The 19,716-nt window shown below is 45.9% G+C and overlaps 1 protein-coding gene across 1 annotated transcript in view; it reads right to left on the minus strand.

The window, feature by feature from the left end:
* LOC306931883 (uncharacterized protein) overlaps positions 1-16,593 on the minus strand; it is a 64,427-nt gene extending 47,834 nt beyond the window's left edge. The window contains exon 1 of the mRNA XM_079513548.1: positions 16,493-16,593. Within this exon, the coding sequence (XP_079369674.1) occupies positions 16,493-16,519 (27 nt within the window). The 5' untranslated portion in view covers positions 16,520-16,593. The remainder of the gene's footprint in view (positions 1-16,492) is intronic.
* Between the last annotated feature and the right edge of the window lie 3,123 nt (positions 16,594-19,716).

Below are 19,716 nucleotides of genomic sequence, written 5' to 3' on the forward strand. Positions count from 1 at the left end.
GCCTGGCATATAGCTTTCTCTCAATGCGGGGGGCCTGGCATATAGCTTTCTCTCAATGCGGGGGGCCTGGCATATAGCTTTTAAAATGGGCTAATAGCTGTCTCAATGCGGGGGGCCTGGCATATAGCTTTTAAAATGGGCTAATACATGTCTCAATGCGGGGGGCCTGGCATATAGCTTTCTCTCAATGCGGGGGGCCTGGCATATAGCTTTCTCTCAATGCGGGGGGCCTGGCATATAGCTTTCTCTCAATGCGGGGGGCCTGGCATATAGCTTTCTCTCAATGCGGGGGGCCTGGCATATAGCTTTCTCTCAATGCGGGGGGCCTGGCATATAGCTTTCTCTCAATGTGGGGGGCCTGGCATATAGCTTTTAAAATGGGCTAATACATGTCTCAATGCGGGGGGCCTGGCATATAGCTTTCTCTCAATGCGGGGGGCCTGGCATATAGCTTTCTCTCAATGCGGGGGGCCTGGCATATAGCTTTCTCTCAATGCGGGGGGCCTGGCATATAGCTTTCTCTCAATGCGGGGGGCCTGGCATATAGCTTTCTCTCAATGCGGGGGGCCTGGCATATAGCTTTCTCTCAATGCGGGGGGCCTGGCATATAGCTTTCTCTCAATGCGGGGGGCCTGGCATATAGCTTTCTCAATGCGGGGGGCCTGGCATATAGCTTTCTCAATGCGGGGGGCCTGGCATATAGCTTTCTCAATGCGGGGGGCCTGGCATATAGCTTTCTCTCAATGCGGGGGGCCTGGCATATAGCTTTCTCTCAATGCGGGGGGCCTGGCATATAGCTTTTAAAATGGGCTAATACATGTCTCAATGCGGGGGGCCTGGCATATAGCTTTTAAAATGGGCTAATACATGTCTCAATGCGGGGGGCCTGGCATATAGCTTTCTCTCAATGCGGGGGGCCTGGCATATAGCTTTCTCTCAATGCGGGGGGCCTGGCATAGCTTTCTCTCAATGCGGGGGGCCTGGCATATAGCTTTCTCTCAATGCGGGGGGCCTGGCATATAGCTTTCTCAATGCGGGGGGCCTGGCATATAGCTTTCTCAATGCGGGGGGCCTGGCATATAGCTTTCTCAATGCGGGGGGCCTGGCATATAGCTTTCTCTCAATGCGGGGGGCCTGGCATAGCTTTCTCTCAATGCGGGGGGCCTGGCATATAGCTTTCTCTCAATGCGGGGGGCCTGGCATATAGCTTTCTCTCAATGCGGGGGGCCTGGCATATAGCTTTCTCTCAATGCGGGGGGCCTGGCATATAGCTTTCTCTCAATGCGGGGGGCCTGGCATATAGCTTTCTCTCAATGCGGGGGGCCTGGCATATAGCTTTCTCTCAATGCGGGGGGCCTGGCATATAGCTTTTAAAATGGGCTAATAGCTGTCTCAATGTGGGGGGCCTGGCATATAGCTTTTAAAATGGGCTAATAGCTGTCTCAATGTGGGGGGCCTGGCATATAGCTTTCTCTCAATGTGGGGGGCCTGGCATATAGCTTTTAAAATGGGCTAATAGCTGTCTCAATGTGGGGGGCCTGGCATATAGCTTTTAAAATGGGCTAATACATGTCTCAATGCGGGGGGCCTGGCATATAGCTTTCTCTCAATGCGGGGGGCCTGGCATATAGCTTTCTCTCAATGCGGGGGGCCTGGCATATAGCTTTCTCTCAATGCGGGGGGCCTGGCATATAGCTTTCTCTCAATGCGGGGGGCCTGGCATATAGCTTTCTCAATGCGGGGGGCCTGGCATATAGCTTTCTCAATGCGGGGGGCCTGGCATATAGCTTTCTCAATGCGGGGGGCCTGGCATATAGCTTTCTCTCAATGCGGGGGGCCTGGCATATAGCTTTCTCTCAATGCGGGGGGCCTGGCATATAGCTTTCTCTCAATGCGGGGGGCCTGGCATATAGCTTTCTCTCAATGCGGGGGGCCTGGCATATAGCTTTCTCTCAATGCGGGGGGCCTGGCATATAGCTTTTAAAATGGGCTAATAGCTGTCTCAATGTGGGGGGCCTGGCATATAGCTTTTAAAATGGGCTAATAGCTGTCTCAATGCGGGGGGCCTGGCATATAGCTTTCTCTCAATGCGGGGGGCCTGGCATATAGCTTTCTCTCAATGCGGGGGGCCTGGCATATAGCTTTCTCTCAATGCGGGGGGCCTGGCATATAGCTTTCTCTCAATGCGGGGGGCCTGGCATATAGCTTTCTCTCAATGCGGGGGGCCTGGCATATAGCTTTCTCTCAATGCGGGGGGCCTGGCATATAGCTTTCTCTCAATGCGGGGGGCCTGGCATATAGCTTTCTCTCAATGCGGGGGGCCTGGCATATAGCTTTTAAAATGGGCTAATAGCTGTCTCAATGCGGGGGGCCTGGCATATAGCTTTTAAAATGGGCTAATACATGTCTCAATGCGGGGGGCCTGGCATATAGCTTTCTCTCAATGCGGGGGGCCTGGCATATAGCTTTCTCTCAATGCGGGGGGCCTGGCATATAGCTTTCTCTCAATGCGGGGGGCCTGGCATATAGCTTTCTCTCAATGCGGGGGGCCTGGCATATAGCTTTCTCTCAATGCGGGGGGCCTGGCATATAGCTTTCTCTCAATGTGGGGGGCCTGGCATATAGCTTTTAAAATGGGCTAATACATGTCTCAATGCGGGGGGCCTGGCATATAGCTTTCTCTCAATGCGGGGGGCCTGGCATATAGCTTTCTCTCAATGCGGGGGGCCTGGCATATAGCTTTCTCTCAATGCGGGGGGCCTGGCATATAGCTTTCTCTCAATGCGGGGGGCCTGGCATATAGCTTTCTCTCAATGCGGGGGGCCTGGCATATAGCTTTCTCTCAATGCGGGGGGCCTGGCATATAGCTTTCTCTCAATGCGGGGGGCCTGGCATATAGCTTTTAAAATGGGCTAATAGCTGTCTCAATGCGGGGGGCCTGGCATATAGCTTTTAAAATGGGCTAATACATGTCGATTTGGGGGTCCTTGGCATGAGGAGACTGCAAAGTGCCGCACCGGCAAACAACATTCGGCCAAAATGTCCTCTCAGTACAGGGTTGTGTAGCATGGAATGGTCTTCCTCTCAGTACAGGGTTGTGTAGCATGGAATGGCCTTCCTCTCAGTACAGGGTTGTGTAGCATGGAATGGCCTTCCTCTCAGTACAGGGTTGTGTAGCATGGAATGGTCTTCCTCTCAGTACAGGGTTGTGTAGCATGGAATGGTCTTCCTCTCAGTACAGGGTTGTGTAGCATGGAATGGCCTTCCTCTGCGTATAAGCCTTATACGCAGCGGAAGGCCAATCCCTTATAGTCACTATAAGGGATTGTGCTACATTTCCCTCTTTTAAATACAATCTGAAAAAATGGTTGCTTGAAAACCAAAGCTGCAGCCATTCATGATTATTTTAGGTGTATTTTATTTTGTTATGCTGTGTTCCCTATGTAATGTTATGAAAAAGTATTAGACTGTTTGCCTGTCTGAAAATTAGCAACTGTGCTATATCCGGTGTATTTACGTCCATTATTATGCATTAAGTCCTGTCCAAATAAACAAATAAAGTAAAAAGTAAAGTAAAAGAAAAGGTTTGAGAACCACGGTTCCCCGTTTTAGCTGTACTACTAGACAGTGTGTCATATTATGTCCTGCTGCATGTGCAGTGTGTGCACAGCATCCACCTCAGCCTGCTTGCATGCAGGCTTGCCAATGTCTGGTCAGTGGGCGCCACCTGCTGGATGCAACCAGGAAACACACCCGTCTTAAAGCTGGGAGGGACCACTTGGTTTATACTTCATCATATTATGGCTGCTGGTGTTGCACACCGAAAATAGGAGATGCACTATGCACACCTGACCAGTGCAGGTGGAAGTAACTTTTACTTAAGTAATGTACTTAAGTACAATTTTGAGGTATTTGTACTTTACTTGAGTATTTCCAATTTCCAGTACTTTTACTTCTACTCCACTACATATCAGAGCCAACATTTGTACTTTTATTCCACTACAATTATTTGAAAACTTTAGTTACTAGTTACTTTGGAGATTTAAATTTTGATTAGAAAACATACATTAACCACTTCAACCCTATACATTTCGGCCATTTGAAAATAGCCGATCTACAAGCTCACAATTGCGACGCATTGTGAGCTTGTAGATCGGCTATTTTCAATAGATTTTGTACACATTTTGAACTTGTGAAATGGCACATTCTGCACAATGAGTACTTTAACTTTTAGTACTTTAAGTACATTTTGATGCCGATACTTTTACTCAAGTACAGTTTCAATTCTGTACTTTTACTTGTAACGAAGTAGTTCTAAATTGCAGTATTGGTACTTTTACTTAAGTAAAACTATTGAGTACTCCACCACTGACAACATCCCACAACAACGACTCATACATGGCCAGCGGTGGCCGAACGGTTTGCGGAGCGGTCTTGATACCGGAAGGTCGCCAGTTCGAATCCCCGGACCGGCACGTTGAAATTACCACCGCTGAAGTGCCCTTGAGCAAGGCATTGAACCCCTACCATGAAATGTTCTATGAGCAGGGTGTGGCTGTAAACAAGCATCTCGAGCTTAGTCCACTTACCCTGGGTAAACACAGAACTTTGCTTACTTTGCTTTTGCCGGGGCTTCACTTCAGTCAGGCCTTGTTGTGCCTATCTTCTATTGCAGTGTGCTGGTTGTTTGTTGAGGAAATTGTCCATATATTTAGTCATAGTATTTGTCTGTCTTAGAGCTTTCATTTCGTTTTTATTTTACTTACTCAACAAAATGAACACTGCCTGGAGGTATAGCAATCAGAACCTCGCGATGAAAACCACAAGTGATGAACCGACTGAGATACCTGAACACTAAGGTCCCCCATAACTATAAAACAACAAGTGATGCACCGACTGAGATACCTGAACACTAAGGTCCCCCATAACTATAAAACAACAAGTGATGTACCGACTGAGATACCTGGACACTAAGGTCCCCCATAACTATAAAACAACAAGTGAGATACCTGGACACTAAGGTCCCCCATAACTATAAGACAACAAGTGAGATACCTGAACACTAAGGTCCCCCATAACTATAAAACGACAAGTGATGAACCGACTGAGATACCTGAACACTAAGGTCCCCCATAACTATAAAACAACAAGTGATGCACCGACTGAGATACCTGAACACTAAGGTCCCCCATAACTATAAAACAACAAGTGAGATACCTGAACACTAAGGTCCCCCATAACTATAAAACAACAAGTGAGATACCTGAACACTAAGGTCCCCCATAACTATAAAACAACAAGTGATGAACCGACTGAGATACCTGAACACTAAGGTCCCCCATAACTATAAAACAACAAGTGATGAACCGACTGAGATTCCTGAACACTAAGGTCCCCCATAACTATAAAACAACAAGTGATGCACCGACTGAGATACCTGAACACTAAGGTCCCCCATAACTATAAAACAACAAGTGAGATACCTGAACACTAAGGTCTCCCATTAACTATAAAACAACAAGTGATGCACCGACTGAGATTCCTGAACACTAAGGTCCCCCATAACTATAAAACAACAAGTGATGCACCAAATGAGATACCTGGACACTAAGGTCCCCCATAACTATAAAACAACAAGTGAGATACCTGAACACTAAGGTCCCCCATAACTATAAAACAACAAGTGATGCACGGACTGAGATACCTGAACACTAAGGTCCCCCATAACTATAAAACAACAAGTGAGATACCTGAACACTAAGGTCCCCCATAACTATAAAACAACAAGTGAGATACCTGAACACTAAGGTCCCCCATAACTATAAAACGACAAGTGATGAACTGACTGAGATACCTGAACACTAAGGTCCCCCATAACTATAAAACAACAAGTGATGCACCGACTGAGATACCTGAACACTAAGGTCCCCCATAACTATAAAACAACAAGTGATGCACCGACTGAGATACCTGAACACTAAGGTCCCCCATAACTATAAAACAACAAGTGATGCACCGACTGAGATACCTGAACACTAAGGTCCCCCATAACTATAAAACAACAAGTGATGCACCGACTGAGATACCTGAACACTAAGGTCCCCCATAACTATAAAACGACAAGTGATGAACCGACTGAGATACCTGAACACTAAGGTCCCCCATAACTATAAAACCACCAGTGATGCACCGACTGAGATACCTGAACACTAAGGTCCCCCATAACTATAAAACAACAAGTGATGAACCGACTGAGATACCTGAACACTAAGGTCCCCCATAACTATAAAACAACAAGTGATGAACCGACTGAGATACCTGAACACTAAGGTCCCCCATAACTATAAAACAACAAGTGATGCACCGACTGAGATACCTGAACACTAAGGTCCCCCATAACTATAAAACAACAAGTGATGCACCGACTGAGATACCTGAACACTAAGGTCCCCCATAACTATAAAACAACAAGTGATGCACCGACTGAGATACCTGGACACTATAGGTCCCCCATAACTATAAAACAACAAGTGATGCACCGACTGAGATACCCAAGTTGGAAATACATTGTTTTCAACGAGGGTGGCGCAAATAAGAGCTATTTTAAGCATGTGTGCAACATGACAACTGTTTTAAAGTATTATACAGTAACAACTAAAGTCTCTGTAATGTTTATGTTGTACCATTACTTCAAAACAATCTAAAATAAAGGGATTTAAGATCATTAAAGCTGGGCTGTTGCCTGGGTCCAATGCATTTCTGCCTACTTCCGGTCCAGGACTTGTCCCAGTTGGTTGTCCTCATGCTCAATAGAAGTCTATGTAGGAGAGCCACCATTGGACTGAAGCCCCATGAAGTGAACGCAGTTTGCGTAACTCTGTCTATATCTAAGGCTCTGGCCTCGACGACCTTGCAGGCTCATGCAAAGGCTAAAAATGTCATTTAGATAATTTCCTGGCATCCTGGTGGTGTTGTTGTTTATACTTTCAATGTATGTCAATTGATTTTCCTTGGGGAGAGAGAGAGAGAGAGAGAGAGAGAAACGTATGTTTTCTCATGCAAATTAAGCTCCTTTGAATTGAGAGAGAGAGAGAGAGAGAGAGAGAGAGAGAGAGAGAGAGAGAGAGAGAGAGAGAGAGAGAGAGAGAGAGAGAGAGAGAGAGAGAGAGAGAGAGAGAGAGAGAGAGAGAGAGAGAGAGAGAGAGAGAGAGAGAGAGAGAGAGAGAGAGAGAGAGAGAGAGAGAGAGAGAGAGAGGGGGTTATGAGGGGTGAGAACGTAGGTGGCATTTGTTTATATGCTGGGGGGCATACAGGCTACTATACCATCTCCATTATCTCTGTAACATCTGAGAACCACCCCCTCCTTCTCGCGCACGCGCGCACACACACACACACGCGCACACACACACGCACACACATCTAAGAATGTGTGAATCACGCGTATGAAAGACATTTATATAACTCCCTTATCTCACACCTTGGAAGGAACAATAAATTGATTCCTCTGCAAACACCCCGGTCTGCTTTAACAAGACATCACAGGCTATGAAATAAAACCTGACGCACATTATCATCTGGACATGCGTTGTGCCAGGGAGGGACCCCTATAGAAGAGAAGACTTGGAAAAAGTCTAAATTATAAAAAGAAATGTTTCAAATATATAGCAGATATGTACACGTTTGCCAGAACGTGACACGCCGTGATCTGGTACTGTAGAACTGGTACTGTAGATCTGGTACTGTAGATCTGGTACTGTAGATCTGGTACTGTAGATCTGCTATTTTTACATGTATTTATTGGTTTGATCCACCTATTATACTGTAAGTCTCCCTCATACCGCCCTATAACTTGTTTTGTTGAATCTTTTGTTATTTGTTGCTTTTTGAAATATAAACAAACATTGAGTTTGAAAACCAGTGTTTCCTGATGCATTGACTGCTCGGTCCCTCACAAGCTCTCTGGTGAAGATGCCCATCAGGAGCATCATCATCATCATCATGGTCCCTCACGAGCTCTCTGGTGAAGATGCCCATCGGGAGCATCATCATGGTCCCTCACAAGCTCTCTGGTCAAGATGCCCATCGAGAGCATCATCATGGTCCCTCACGAGCTCTCTGGTGAAGATGCCCATCGGGAGCATCATCATCATCATGGTCCCTCACAAGCTCTCTGGTGAAGATGCCCATCGAGAGCATCATCATGGTCCCTCACGAGCTCTCTGGTGAAGCTGCCCATCGGGAGCATCATCATCATCATGGTCCCTCACGAGCTCTCTGGTGAAGATGCCCATCGGGAGCATCATCATCATCATGGTCCCTCACAAGCTCTCTGGTGAAGATGCCCATCGAGAGCATCATCATCATCATGGTCCCTCACAAGCTCTCTGGTGAAGATGCCCATCGAGAGCATCATCATGGTCCCTCACGAGCTCTCTGGTGAAGATGCCCATCGAGAGCATCATCATCATCATGGTCCCTCACAAGCTCTCTGGTGAAGATGCCCATCGAGAGCATCATCATGGTCCCTCACAAGCTCTCTGGTGAAGATGCCCATCGAGAGCATCATCATGGTCCCTCACAAGCTCTCTGGTGAAGATGCCCATCGGGAGCATCATCATCATCATGGTCCCTCACAAGCTCTCTGGTGAAGATGCCCATCAGGAGCATCATCATCATCATGGTCCCTCACGAGCTCTCTGGTGAAGATGCCCATCGAGAGCATCATCATCATCATGGTCCCTCACGAGCTCTCTGGTGAAGATGCCCATCGAGAGCATCATCATCATCATGGTCCCTCACAAGCTCTCTGGTGAAGATGCCCATCGAGAGCATCATCATCATCATGGTCCCTCACAAGCTCTCTGGTGAAGATGCCCATCGAGAGCATCATCATCATCATGGTCCCTCACAAGCTCTCTGGTGAAGATGCCCATCGAGAGCATCATCATCATCATGGTCCCTCACGAGCTCTCTGGTGAAGATGCCCATCGAGAGCATCATCATCATCATGGTCCCTCACGAGCTCTCTGGTGAAGATGCCCATCGAGAGCATCATCATCATCATGGTCCCTCACAAGCTCTCTGGTGAAGATGCCCATCGAGAGCATCATCATCATCATGGTCCCTCACAAGCTCTCTGGTGAAGATGCCCATCGAGAGCATCATCATCATCATGGTCCCTCACAAGCTCTCTGGTGAAGATGCCCATCGGGAGCATCATCATCATCATGGTCCCTCACAAGCTCTCTGGTGAAGATGCCCATCGAGAGCATCATCATGGTCCCTCACGAGCTCTCTGGTGAAGATGCCCATCGGGAGCATCATCATCATCATCATGGTCCCTCACGAGCTCTCTGGTGAAGATGCCCATCAGGAGCATCATCATCATCATGGTCCCTCACAAGCTCTCTGGTGAAGATGCCCATCGAGAGCATCATCATCATCATCATCATTTTTCGACCGCGGTCGAGATAGTGGATTTCACAATGCCACGCCAGACTTCCCGGTCCTTCATTGCCATCCTCAGTTCCTGCTTACTGATGCATGTGTCCCTATAGCGATGACCTCAGGGAACGACAGTTTTCTACCTCTGGTCTGCTTTGAGGCAGGATTCCAGAGAAGAAGGGAAGATATAACCTCATTGTCAGCTCTGTAGCAGTGGCTGGCAAACTGTGTTCTTCTGGATCGGACTAGTGAAGAAACACGGGGAAAGTTGGCGTATATTAGATTAGTCGATGGGTGGCTCTTCCAAGACAGATTTTGCGCTCTCATTAGAAGGCGGGTGTAAGTGCCTTTCTTTGAAAGTGTGCATGTCTCGGAGCCATAGAGTATAATCGGCTCAACGGCCGTCCTAAATATCAGTTAGAAGTTCAGTGTCTTGCTTAAGGACAAAGCAAAGACAGAGTGGGGGGTAATAGTCTTGTTAACTGATCACGGATGCAAGCATCTACTTTGACAGAAAATAGAAGTAGAGAGACCTAATTGATTAAACTGGTCTTCAAAAAACAATTTACTGTGAAATACCAAAGCAGCACCGCTCAGACCAAATAGGAACTGAAAGCTAAAGCACAGCGAAAGTCTCTGTAATTATCAAAGGTCAGTTGAACGATCGTAGTGGAGATAAATATTCTGTGGCTATACTTAAAAGGTAAGGAAATAAGAAAAAAGAAAGCGGGCAGTGAGTGGATAATTTTGGGCATCGAGTTAAACTTTGCTCCAGTCCCACCTCTGGGTCCCACCGACCAATTCTTTGGTCAATGTTTTTTTTATCCCACAGTTTTGTAACCCATTTTTTCACCCAGTGTCAATTATCTAATGTAATCTCATGCTTCCTTCTAGGCATGAGGAGTCCAAGCTGCTTCTTTTTTCACCTGACAGGGGAGAGTTTCCCCGGCCGGATGTAGTGCGTGGAAGGAACACGTTATTCCATGTGAGGGTACCTACCCTAGGGGGGACACGGGGAGAACATGTGAGGGTACCTACCCTAGGGGGACACGGGGAGAACATGTGAGGGTACCTACCCTAGGGGGACACGGGGAGAACATGTGAGGGTACCTACCCTAGGGGGACACGGGGAGAACATGTGAGGGTACCTACCCTAGGGGGACACGGGGAGAACATGTGAGGGTACTATACCCTAGGGGACACAGGGAGAACATGTGAGGGTACCTACACTAGGGGGACACGGGGAGAACATATGAGGGTGCCTACCATAGGGGACACGGGGAGAACATGTGAGGGTACCTACACTAGGGGGACACGGGGAGAACATGTGAGGGTACCTACCCTAGGGGGGCACGGGGAGAACATGTGAGGGTACCTACCCTAGGGGGACACGGGGAGAACATGTGAGGGTACCTACCTTAGGGGACATGGGGAGAACATGTGAGGGTACCTACCCTAGGGGGACACGGGGAGAACATGTGAGGGTACCTACCCTAGGCCCTAGGGTAGGTACCCTCACATGTTCTCCCCGTGTCCCCTAGGGCCTAGGGGACACGGGGAGAACATGTGAGGGTACCTACCCTAGGGGGACACGGGGAGAACATGTGAGGGTACCTACCCTAGGGGGACACGGGGAGAACATGTGAGGGTACCTACCCTAGGGGGACACGGGGAGAACATGTGAGGGTACCTACCCTAGGGGGACACGGGGAGAACATGTGAGGGTACCTACCCTAGGGGGACACGGGGAGAACATGTGAGGGTACCTACCCTAGGGGACACGGGGAGAACATTTGAGGGTACCTACCCTAGGGGGACACAGGGAGAACATGACCACACAGAAAGGTCCTTTTGCCAACCCCACCTCGGGTATGGGCACTGATGGAGGAGGGAACACGCCACCAGCGCCCACAGCGGGACTCGAATACAGGACCTTCTAGCTGTGAGGCGACAGAACTACCCACTGAGCCACCGTGACCCCCCCCTCCCTGTCCAATTCTACTGTAGTTCTCATCTACACAGCGCTGCGTGTTGGTTGCACACAACAAAGTACCCATGTTGCTGCAGCAGAATTCTCAGCGTGCTGCAGCTGCCACACCGCCGCATTTAATGTGTCGTTTAGAAGTCGACTGTCATCCGAGGCAGGCCGTGACCGTGAATCGCGTCATTTAGCAGGAGAGCTCCCAGGGAGATTTTAACCTGTGTGGAAGGGCTCTCTCGTCTGTGGGATGAAAGGCCTGATGGTGAGCCGTGTCACGCTCTCTCCTCCGAAGGATGAAAGGCCTGATGGTGAGCCGTGTCACGCTCTCTCCTCTGAAGGATGAAAGGCCTGATGGTGATCCGTGTCAGGCTCTCTCCTCTGAAGGATGAAAGGCCTGATGGTGAGCCGTGTCACGCTCTCTCCTCCGAAGGATGAAAGGCCTGATGGTGAGCCGTGTCACGCTCTCTCCTCCGTGGGATGAAAGGCCTGATGGTGAGCCGTGTCAGGCTCTCTCCTCCGAAGGATGAAAGGCCTGATGGTGAGCCGTGTCACGCTCTCTCCTCCGAAGGATGAAAGGCCTGATGGTGAGCCGTGTCACGCTCTCTCCTCCGTGGGATGAAGGCCTGATGGTGAGCCGTGTCACGCTCTCTCCTCCGTGGGATGAAGGCCTGATGGTGAGCCGTGTCACGCTCTCTCCTCCGTGGGATGAAAGGCCTGATGGTGAGCCGTGTCACGCTCTCTCCTCTGAAGGATGAAAGGCCTGATGGTGAGCCGTGTCACGCTCTCTCCTCCGAAGGATGAAAGGCCTGATCGTGATCCGTGTCAGGCTCTCTCGTCTGTCGAACACATCTTTCTCTCTCACAGCCGAAAAATCAATGAACCACACAAGTAAATATGGAGGTGTAGCGGTTTCTTGGAAACAGCTATTGGCTTTTGATATGAGCAGTTGGCCTTTAGAGTCCATTTAGCAACAAGGGAACACAGGCAGTGTTTTTGGCAGCAAATTTTGATTTTAGTTTTAGTCATAGTCTCTTGAATAGTTTATTTAGTTTTAGTCACATTTTTAGTCACCTGGAATGTTTTAGTGTTAGTTTAGTTTTAGTCGACTAAATGTCATAAGATTTTAGTCCACTATATCTACAGTTGATTTAGTCGACTAAAATGTGTTTTGGCGGGGCTTGATGCCGTCGTAATGACTGATTTTACACTTGCTGATCTACAAGCTCACAACTGACAACAGGTTCCATGGGGAAGAATATAAGTACAGGATTGAAGGCATAACTTAATGACTCTCTGAACGGCATACATCATAATTAAGCTTTTAAAACAAGACTGTCAAAAAGAAGGAAAAACACGTATAGGCAGCTTCAAATACAATAGACTGTTGAAACTTATCCTGAAGTATAAGGAGAACACATTTAACCCAAACCCAGAAGACGTATAAGGAGAAAGACACATTTAACCCAAACCCAGAAGACAGAAGAAAGCATTTTTACCTCAAATCCAAGTCAGGGAGCTACCAACTAAATAGAAACTAAGCTATGGTGACTAAAACTAAGACTAAATACTGTATATCGACAATTTCGTAACAATTTCGTCAACAAATAAAAACTAGACTAAAATGTTAGGAAGGGACTAGTGGACAAGAGATCCAGTATAAGTCATTTTACACTTGGTTGCATGCTGAAAATACATTTTAGTCGACTAAATCAACTAGATTTAGTCGACTAAAATCGCATGACATTTAGTCGACTAAAACTAGACTAACACTAAAACATTCCAGGTGACTAAAATGTGACTAAAACTAAGTGAAAACTATTCAAAAGACTATGACTAAAACTAAAATCAAATTTTGCTGCCAAAAACCAGCTCCCAGTGTTATTAGCTACTGTATGCTGAGTGTGTGTCCTCCTAACTCCCTCCACACACAAACACCGACTACCCAAGCCAAGCTCCTAACAATGTGCTACTTACCGTAACTAAGCTCACAAGATAATTATAAGGGCCATTGTTTGCTGCATCATCAGGGGTATCGGCTCCATTAGAAAATGCATTAGGTACCGGGCACTTTTCATTAGCACATTCCTCCCCCAGACAAACACACAGTCATCAGCACACTGATTACCGTTAGCAGGTTCCAGCAGAAGAACCCTTATACGGTCCATATTTACACCCTGGGAGTATACGGTCCATATTTACACCCTGTGAGTATACGGTCCATATTTACACCCTGTGAGTATACGGTCCATATTTACACCCTGTGAGTATACGGTCCATATTTACACCCTGGGAGTATACGGTCCATATTTACACCCTGGGAGTATACGGTCCATATTTACACCCTGTGAGTATACGGTCCATATTTACACCCTGTGAGTATACGGTCCATATTTACACCCTGGGAGTATACGGTCCATATTTACACCCTGTAAGTATACGGTCCATATTTACACCCTGTGAGTATACGGTCCATATTTACACCCTGTGAGTATACGGTCCATATTTACACCCTGTGAGTATACGGTCCATATTTACACCCTGTGAGTATACGGTCCATATTTACACCCAGTGAGTATACGGTCCATATTTACACCCTGTGAGTATACGGTCCATATTTACACCCTGTGAGTATACGGTCCATATTTACACCCTGTGAGTATACGGTCCATATTTACACCCTGTGAGTATACGGTCCATATTTACACCCTGTGAGTATACGGTCCATATTTACACCCTGGGAGTATACGGTCCATATTTACACCCTGGGAGTATACGGTCCATATTTACACCCTGTGGTCCTCATTCACAAAGGAGAAATACGCCAGTGCGTAACGGAAGCGTATACAGATACTAAATATCATCGTATTTCTCTGTCCGATCACGCTGCGATTTGCTCCCGTCTTATTCAGGGAAGCTGGTGTAATCACTTAATTTGTGCGGATCGCAGAGTGTAGCCTTTCCGCATTTTTCCCAAGCGATTCGCCTGGTGTCGCCTGGTTAGAACGCCCATCCCACACCATATAAGGCAACAGGAAATATCGAAATACGTCATCATAGCCTGCACCGGGCTTTAAATTATATACAACAGCCGCGATGAGCTTGTAGAGCAGTTAATTTTGACAGGCGGGTCTCTGCACGGACAGATTTTCAAGCAAACAGCGCGAGTTATGTATATAATTATAAACGAAACTTGCCAACTTGGCACGCATTGCTTCACTCCTTGTTAAATGTCAGAACGTTAATAAGTTAACTGATGTTACAGTTACTTTCACATAATGAGAAAGAAGTTAATTTGTAGGCTACTGTTCACCACACGACCAAATGCTATATTACAACTCGGCAATGATAAAGCCCTTACTGATGAATGCACTGCAGGGTTATAAAAACAATTGCACACTCGCCTGCAGAGGTAAAATAGATATCCGATACTTTTTTATCAGCTGCATTGATTCATGCGGGGAATAGATTAATATCATCTCACTGTCATCTGTCTGAATGCCATGTGGAGAATGGATTTGTTCTGAACCATATACGGTGGGTAGCCTCCTCGTCAGATCCTCTTTGTCAGCCTAAGTGCAGGTTTATTTCTTGATGTCGTCATATTAAAATGACGCGAATTGCACGCGCTGATGCAATAATGTGGACTTCTATTTTTTTATAGGGCTAATTAGCCCTGGTGACTGCTGTCTGTCTGTCAGACCGGCATGTCTGTGAACCATAAAAATCATCTGTCCTGTCCGGGCCGGGCTCACCGCGCCGTTATATTCATTTTCCAATGTGAATTTCACCCAGATTGGACTGTTCAGCGGCAGCATGCGTGCAGTTCCAAATCAATCAGGGGGGCAAGGGAACAAAGCTATAATCAAGGATCAATTGACAAGTCACAATTATACTGCAAAGCAGTTGATATTCACTGTTGTAGAGAGAGAGAGAGAGAGAGAGAGAGAGAGAGATAAATAATAAAATAATAATAGAAAAACTGCAGGTCTCCATCAGGCCAGGTAGGTTATTGTGGCCTCCTGGTGGCACTATAATAGGCCAATGTGAAAAGGCCTAACATGAATGTGTGTGCAAATTGTCCCTCAAATTGCAATCTGCGTTCATGTCATCAGGCATTTTGTTCAAAATGGTCCAACTTTGAAAGCCAAATACCAGACAGATCCTTGATCTTGATCACATTACTGTAGCCTCAGAGATACTACCGATTTGGCCAGAATCTGAAGGAGTTCTATCAAAAAGAAATTACACAACAATACTACACCAGCTTGAACCACACTACACACAGCAATACTACACCAGCTTGAACCACACAGCAATACTACACCAGCTTGAACCACACTACACACAACAATACTACACCAGCTTGAACCACACAACAATACTACACCAGCTTGAACCACACTACACACAGCAATACTACACCAGCTAGAACCACACTACACACAGCAATACTACACCAGCTTGAACCACACTACACACAGCAATACTACACCAGCTTGAACCACACAGCAATACTACACCAGCTTGAACCACACAGCAATACTACACCAGCTTGAACCACACTACACAGCAATACTACACCAGCTTGAACCACACTACACACAGCAATACTACAGCAGCTTGAACCACACAGCAATACTACACCAGCTTGAATCACACACAGCAATACTACAGCAGCTTGAACCACACAGCAATACTACAGCAGCTTGAACCACACAGCAATACTACAGCAGCTTGAACCACACAGCAATACTACAGCAGCTTGAACCACACAGCAATACTACACCAGCTAGAACCACACTACACACAGCAATACTACACCAGCTTGAAACACACAGCAATACTACACCAGCTTGAACCACACTACACACAGCAATACTACACCAGCTTGAACCACACTACACAGCAATACTACACCAGCTTGAACCACACAGCAATACTACACCAGCTTGAACCACACAGCAATACTACACCAGCTTGAACCACACAACAATACTACACCAGCTAGAATCACACTACACAACATACACCACAAGCAGCAGCAGCAAAAAAAAGCACAATTCCTACCTTGAGCCGTCTTCTCCTTGACTTCATCAGTCATCAGATAGAGCCTCCGTCCGGATAGTTCATGATGAGGCCTCGAGTGGCGTCTCCAGTCATCTCCATCCTCCATACACCTGGCTATAGCTGGCCAGTACTTTCCTCCCAGTATCAATGGCACGTACCCACCAGCCTCATTCTCCTGTCTGCCATCTTCTCACTCAGCCTTGGATGTTTAGCATTCTAGTCTGGTTTAGTGCAGTGGCCAGGGATTTAGGGCAGGCTCTCTAGGGTCCAGCATTCAGAGCATGTCATATAGGAGAATAGAGCTGAGCTTGAGGGTCTGCATGGGGTCATCAACCTGTGTACCTGTGGAGCAGGTTGAGAGAGACACCATAAGCTTTTAATATGTGATAATGCCAGCCGATGGTCGGAGGCTCCAAGGAGTAGACAGGTCCACAAACACGTTTCAGGCATTTTATTGACCGCCAAAAGTGTCTTTAGACAGTGCAAAAACAAAAATAAATAATAACTACTGGCCAAAACAATGTTCCAATCAAACAAAACAAACACTTGAACAACTACAATCAAGAGACAAGCAGGAACTGGTACAGGCTTTTCCCTGGCTGGCAGTTCTCCCCTGTTGTCCCTCTCTTGCCTATAGCCTCAAGTGAGACTGAACTGTCTCCACCTGCAGCAATCCTGCTCTTAAACAGGTGGGGCAAACCATCCTCTAATCAGTTAAGTGATAATTAACTCACCACACAGCTAGCTAACTAAAGCCTACAAGTAATCTTTCACATTACAATATTTTAGAGGAATATACATTCAACTACATTTCACACATTTAATTTAATGTCACACATTTACAACATAAAAGGAACAAACACCCCTCCTCCTCCACAATACTTGGCACCCTCCAATCTAGAGGAGTGCCAGCCCTGCAGACCTCAGTGTCAATACAAATATAAACATATTTAAACCTCTTGCAAGCATTGTGTGGAATAATAATGTAATTTGTACAATATATATATATATATATAGGGCACGGGCTGCCCCGTGACATAGTATCTGCCTTTTTCATATGGCCCATAAGTCTTTGCGTTTGTGTGTTTGTGTGAGTTCCTCTTCCTCTTGCTGTGTTGCCAGTTTTGCAAGAGAAACAAGTGACCAGCTCTATGAAAACAACCACACATGAAAATAGCTGATCTACAAGATCACAGCGACACAAATTTGTGAGGTTGTACATCTGTTATTTAGAAACACATTAAGAATTAAACATTTTAATACAAAAAAGGCACAACATATGTTCAGATGGATGTCCGTGGACAATTACATATTCATCTGGGGTTCCTTGATGTGAAGAAATGTGGAAGCAAGCCCAAATAAGCAACTACTATACACTTTAGAATCAAGCCCAAAAAAAAACCCATCAACCAGCAACTACCAACAATGTATTTGCAAGTGACTTTACAGAAAAAAAACAAGTAAAATGTTGCTTATAATAAGCAGACATGGCAACACGGCCTGAAGGAAGCAAAGCACACACAAGGAGCCCCAGACAGTGCCTTGTTGGGGAAAAACGTGGATAATAATGAGTAAGTAATTTAGAATGAAAGAACGTATGCTGACCAAGAGCCACATACTGTGCACTGTGCCCTGTCACAACACACTAGCAACACAGCGGACAATGAAACCAGTATATATTACTCATAGTATTATATGTTTAGGAGGAGAGGCATATAATGAACCACTCCCAGTGAGGTGGGGGCATGAAACAGACTTCCAATCAGATGTGGGTTTTTGAGCATGCCCAGAAGTGCTTTGGTAGCAGGCCTATGTAAATGTATGTTTTCTTCATGCCAATAAAGCTCCATTGAATTGAATTGGATATTGCATATTTAAGTTGGTACAATTCGGACATCTACATACCCGTAGATTTGCTGATTCCGGGTGGGTAAACAACCGTACTCACCCGTAAATTTACTGGATTTACATGGCCTCTACATTTAGTATATCTGCCCGTAATCCTTGTATTTCTGCGCAGTGTATGTCTATGGTTTGAGGCCGGGTCCAATGGAGTTAAAAGGTTTTGTCCGAACTAAGTGCTTTTTAATACTTTTCATTGGTTCAATATTACACAGATGTAAAGAGTGTTCATTGATTGATTGATTGAAGAATGTATTAACAGTTTGCAGAATTACAGTACATTTCAAGCACAAACTCAATACAAAGGCTGTTAACTGTGAGTGGACGACCCAATTAAGCATTACACTTGTTTCCAATAGGGTCCACCATGTTCAAATCATCAAAACATTTAGAGACGTACAAATAGACACTTCTATAGACAGAACAGGAATTCATCATAAAGGAGGTAAAAAGGGAAAAGAAACATATACAGTGAGGGGAAAAAAAGGGGTGGGCGGTGGGGGGGATTCACGTTCAGCTCCGTTAATTTGTTTGTTTTCCTGGGAGGAGCTGCGTTGGGTCCTAGCAATTATTGCTATAGCCTATATTTGTTAAATAACCTCTGCTCTGCTCTTTAGTATTAAAACAGAACATGTATTTTCAGGTTATAAGTCTGGAGAAAGAACTCATACTGAATAAAAGGACAAACAAGTGAAATTGGATGTGATGATGACACAAATAAACGAGCAGACAAAATGAAGCTGGATCATTATATCAAATTGAAGCTACCGCCTGACCTGAATGTGTTTTCTGTTTACTGTTTACTTTACAAACTTTTCTGTTTGGTGTTATAATTTAGCTATTGAAAAATAGCAGATCTACAAGCTCAGAGCTTGTAGGTCTGCTATTTTTTTTAATTCGTGAACATGTGGCGCAAATCTTTGAATATATATTCTTTCAGAGCGAATGTTTTTAACTCAAATCTTTGCTTCTGGGGAGGGGGGTTCCCTGGAACAACATATTTTCAGATGAGGGTCCGCGGCCAGACAACTGTCAGGATTTAGAAGAGATTTCTTTTAATGTCGACGTCAGGTCGAAATGGGTTAAGAGCTGTGAGGAATCGGGGAACAAACAAACAGTGCAATGATTACTCTCAGGCTACACTGTGGAGCTTTAAACATTTTCACACAGAAAACATAGTGTTGGCATTGGATCGGTGGCCTTAAAGCACTGTGTGTGTGCGGTAGATAAGGCAGCGCTATAATTAGTGTGTATGTATGTGTACCTGTATACTGTACATGTTACCGTCATGTGTTTTGTCTTGTATTTTTACCAGCTGCTAT

The sequence above is a fragment of the Electrona antarctica genome (genome assembly GCF_951216825.1).
Source record: "Electrona antarctica genome assembly, chromosome: 11".
In the NCBI taxonomy this organism is placed as follows: Eukaryota; Metazoa; Chordata; class Actinopteri; order Myctophiformes; family Myctophidae; genus Electrona; species Electrona antarctica.